This window comes from Vanessa tameamea, chromosome 4 (assembly GCF_037043105.1).
Source record: "Vanessa tameamea isolate UH-Manoa-2023 chromosome 4, ilVanTame1 primary haplotype, whole genome shotgun sequence".
NCBI lineage: Eukaryota > Metazoa > Arthropoda > Insecta > Lepidoptera > Nymphalidae > Vanessa > Vanessa tameamea.
In genome coordinates, this window is record NC_087312.1 from 914937 (window position 1) to 920081 (window position 5145).

The 5145-nt window shown below is 40.4% G+C and overlaps 1 protein-coding gene across 1 annotated transcript in view; it reads left to right on the plus strand.

Moving 5' to 3' along the window:
* The window catches only part of Wb (wing blister), a 171647-nt gene extending 168685 nt beyond the window's left edge, over positions 1-2962 (plus strand). The window contains exons 46-52 of the mRNA XM_064219912.1: positions 109-276; positions 370-501; positions 689-835; positions 976-1117; positions 1205-1353; positions 1572-1776; positions 2069-2962. Of these exons, the coding sequence (XP_064075982.1) occupies positions 109-276; positions 370-501; positions 689-835; positions 976-1117; positions 1205-1353; positions 1572-1776; positions 2069-2211 (1086 nt within the window). The 3' untranslated portion in view covers positions 2212-2962. The remainder of the gene's footprint in view (positions 1-108; positions 277-369; positions 502-688; positions 836-975; positions 1118-1204; positions 1354-1571; positions 1777-2068) is intronic.
* The last annotated feature ends 2183 nt before the right edge of the window (positions 2963-5145 follow it).

A 5145-nucleotide genomic window follows, 5' to 3' on the forward strand; every position in this document is an offset into this window, starting at 1 on the left:
AACCAGCAACCAGATACTTAATAGTAACTTTCGTAACACTATTTATAATTACACTAATCCAAAAACAATTAAAATCGATACTTACTAGACATTGGAACTTCCTTCCAGATGTCATCGTATACAGTGGAGGCGGGCGCTGTTAAGTTCGGGGACACACCCGGGAGTTACGCGACCCTGCGTCTAGGAAAGGACAAGGATAGGGGGGCGAAGGCAGAGTTTTCATTCTCCCTGCAGCTCCGCACATTCGCCAGCGAGGGCGTGATCATGTTATTACCGGTATGTGGAGATAGATAAATAAGTACAAAGATAAAACAGACAATATATGTTTGTTTATACAGTAATATGACTTTTAATTTGGTCGTCCCGCAGGGCTCCAAATTAAAACCGAAGCACTACACGGCGTTGTCGCTTCGCGAGGGCCGCGCGCGCCTCGTGCTGCGCGGGCGGCGGCGGCGCGACCTCACGCTGGCCGCCCGCCTCGACGACGGACTGTGGCACACGGTACTATCGACAACAGCTTCTTTTAAAAAAATAATCCTTTGTTATTTCCTGCCGTATAAGACGTTAGCGGTATTTATACTTGTATTTTCTTTATTCATTTCAGTGAATGTTTGTACTTTTAAAATAGTGATAATAATCTATTGTCTTAATGACATGATATATTATAATAAAAGTTATGTGACGTCAGGTGTCCGTACGCATCTCCCGCGGCCGCGTGACGCTGTCGAGTTCGGGCGCGGCCGCCAGTGCGCGCGCGCCGCCGCACTCGCGCGCCGCCAGGCTGTTCGTGGGCGGGCCGCCGCCGCAGGCGCTGGCGCCGCACGTGCCGCATGCGGTCAGTACACGAGACGTTTCAGTACGCAATGCCTCAAATAAGTCGTGGTCTACAAACTTACTCTACAAACTATTGTCAGAGTTGTCCTAAAACGTATTATCGCCTCGAATGCATATCACACTCATGTCACCGAATTGCAGGCGGTACGGGGTGGCGGACTGGTGGGCTGCGTACGACGCGTTTCCCTCAACGGACGCACCGAGGACCTTGTTCGAGACGCGCGCACACATTCTGCAGTGGGGCAGTGCTTCCCACGCGTCGAACGAGGCGCATATTTCGCGGGTGAGAGCGGCTCATTCATACATATTCGACATATCGGCTACGTTAGAAGTCCAAATATATAATATTATTATTTAACGTTTATTTCAGGTGACGCATATGCCGAGTGGCCCGACGGTTGGACCGGTGGGGAGGGTGAGGGTGAGTCGGTAGAAATCAGGCTGCAGTTCCGAGCGGCGGCCGCCTCCGGCGTGCTAGCGGCCGCCGCCGGCGCTCTGCTCGAGCTGAAAGATGGACTGGTGAGTGACCGTCGAGAGTAATTTTTTTAGAGTTAACATGTTCGATCGTTTGTCATCGAACCAAACATCAACGTCGATTACATTTTCTTAACATTTTGACCAAGAATGGGTCCCCGAATTTGTCATCAATACCAATTTTTATCTAGGCTTGTACCGATGTAATGATCCATCGGGCAACAGCGTATACACGACAGATTACACGGCAGTCGCACCCGCAGGTGGTGATCACGAGCGGCGGGTCGCGCGTGGAGTCCGAGCGACGCGTGTGCGACGGGCAGTGGCACGCGGTGCGCGCGCGGCTGTCGCGCGGCGCGGCGTGGCTGGCGCTGGACGCGGCGCCGGGCGAGCGCGCGCCGCCCGCGCTGCTGCCCGCCGCGCCCGAGCCCGCCCCGCGCGCCGCGCTGCACGTCGGCGGCCTGCCCGGTCAGTATCGGTATCCCTACGTCGTATACGGCTGAGATGACACAGTGGATCGAGCACGTGGGTCATATTAGAAGATTACGACTGACTGTTCATAATTCACCGAGTGCTTGAAGGGAAATCATGACGAAACCACATGTAATTCTGTCAACCCGTAGTTAAGCTACTGAGCTAAGTTGTAGAATGAGCTTCAAATCTTTTTCCTGAAAACGGGAGAAGAAACTCAACGAGCAGTGGAAATTAACGACTAGTTAAAATTTAGATTTAAAGGCAACACGAGCGTTTTAATCCTCAGAGGGCGCGACCGAGCTGACGGAGGGGCGCGAGAATTTCAAGGGCTGCATCCGCGACGTGGTGGTGGGCGGCGCGCCGCGCGACTGGCGCTCCGCGCGCGCGCTGCACAACGTGCTGCTGGACTCCTGTCCCGTCGCCACCTGAGCTGCGCCTCGCTTCAGTCTGTGTTATCCGATGTGGCGCTGAAGTGCCTTATGAATGAGACTATTAGGAATGAGTTTTATACATTTTAGTAGGCAAAAAATGATTAAAAGCCACGAGTGCCATCGACTTAAAAAAATTAAGGTATTTTTATGAAAAATACACAAATGTAATCTTATACATACCCTGGAACTACTATACTTAAGCATACGAGGCTATCTCTAGAGGCTGATAGAGCGATGTTTTAAATGTAAATATTTCAAACTTAAATAACGATTTAATCTGTGGTCATATATTTTTACACTACAATTACTTTGTCAATCAATAATTGTCTGAAAGTACCTATACAAATTTCTTTTTCATTATACGACATCAAAGATATACGAATCAAATAACTTTATTAGATATTATCTCATTTTCCATCGATATGATTTTAAAATTACAAGTACCACAGGTAAAAAATAATCGTTTTATACATCATTTCTCTGTATAGTGTTCTCCACAGATAATGTATATTAATTAATGTTGTCATCATTAAAAAGTGTACATACGTATAAGCTAACGTACTTACTAATAACAAACAGTATTCGTATGATAATTGTAAATATATTTAGTTGAATTTAATAAAACGTATTTCATAATTATGACAATGGGTAAAGAAATAATATTCAACGTAACAACACTCAATGAGTTATAGAAGTTATATTTTTCCTCGTGAAAACATACGGGCGAAGAGCGAAACTTGAATTAATAACATTTATAATCGCACTAGCTTTATTATAAAGCAACCGTATTAATCGGTTGCCATTGACAAGGCAAACTGAACAATTATATAATGTCGATTACAAAATTACTATTAAATAATAGGCTATATGACAATGCGAAAAATTAAGTGTCAATTATTGTAATCAGTGTATATTATGAGATTAAAAATGGTTCTTTATTAACGAAAGTTGAAAATAATAATTAATTTATTCAAAAATCCATAAATAAAAATGCATTTTTTTAAACGTTTGTCACGTGACACAAAAACGCTCCTGATTGGTCGGGCTTATGATGATGTCACTTGCTCTTTAACATCGTTTACCTACTGTATGTGGATAATATGTGCCACAGATTACAATACAGGAAAGTGACGTCACCGACCCTATTGCAGCGTCATATTGTCAAAGTAGCGTTTTCGCGCGCTATTTAAATATGGAATTTTTAATTTGATATTTTTCAGCAAATATATATTAGAATTAAAAAAAACAACTAACTGGGTTCCTTAACCTCTACTAAATAATATAAAATGGATTTTAAAAACTAGTCAAATAGCCTATCATTCAAAGTTCGAGTCGAACTTCTATGTAGAAAATAAATCAGTTCATCAGCGAGATTCTGTACTCACTTCGTATCCACTCGTGGAATGTTGCCAATCGAAGTAAATACACTATTTCTCCTTTAATTATTATGATTATTTATTAATTATTATAATTGGTCATTTCGAATATCACTTTGTGACATCGTGTTCTATGGTGAGTTCCGATTTTTTTGTTACAGTATAGCTCTACTCGCATCAATGATAATAAGACTAGTAGTTGTTTTTCTTGTAATAAAATTATTTATTTTACAAATTTAATTAGGTTTACATATATATCGAAAAAAAATTATAATAGTACGTAAAGCTGAGTTACCAAGCCAGCTAATTACCTCAATTTGATTAAATAAAATATTATTATTGTATTTAGTAAATTGGAAGAAACTTATGAAATGTAGGCGTTCGCACTCAATAAGCGTTACAACATAAAACGTTTTCATCAAAAACGTACTCAAAAGCGACCTTGAAGTTTGACATCGTGCCAATATAAGTTTTACTTCAATAATTTTGTTATTTGTAAACATCAATACACTAATACTTATGTATGAAATGTTTACGATCAAATAAATTTGCATTTAAATATATATTTAGTCACTAGAATGCATAATCAGTTATAATAGATTTAATTTAATCAGACGTTTAATGTTTTTTGTACATATTTTAAAAATAGGGTTCAGCTTTAATAGAAATAAATAATAAAACGCATGCAACTCACACGTAACAGACGTGAAACTTAAACGTTACATATGGAAACGTTGTAGATAAATATGACCTTGAAATTTTAAAATCCAAGTTTCACGTCCATATGGTACAAATCTACTCGACATTTGTTTATAAAAATATTGATAATTGTTTTTAAATTCATATACTTGTCGCACTTAGATATTTAACGGTTACTTAGCCCCAAAGAATACAGACGTACAAAGAAGACCAGTACTTATGGGCGCGCTGGAGTGAATTATTCTGCGATTGATCGCAAACTGTCATGGCGGCAACTAGAGCAACAAGGACGCCATGCTTTCTCCAGCCCATAAGTCTTTAAGAGGAAGCGAGACCGAAGATGACGCGCTGGCCTCTTCACAAGTCAGTTCAAAATAATTATGCACTCCTATAGTCTATTCCAACAACAAGAAGACTAAAGCAAAATAAACAACTTTGACGTTAATTGACGCGATATCATTGGTCTTGAATTATCTATGATATTCATTATGGTTGGGCGAATTTATAATCATAGCAGTAAAATTTAAGTTGACAGAGGTGAAATCGTGTTTTTTTATATTATATCTAAGGATGTATTAATCAAGAATTTTTTGTAGTGCATAATATTGCAGGGCAATACTCAAATCGCGTGTACTATGTTAATCTAAGGTTTATTTATATAAAACCATGAATAGATTATACGTCTGTATTCTCTGTCTTAGTGAAGATATTCTTTGTCAAATCTCAAAGGGGCGCCTTCGACCGTTAAATGTCTGCTAGTGTGTCTGTTAGCTTATAAGCGTTCGTGTTCAATAGATTAAAATGTAAATATAATAGTATACGTATTTATTGTATGAGATTCGGAAATAAAAGCCGAG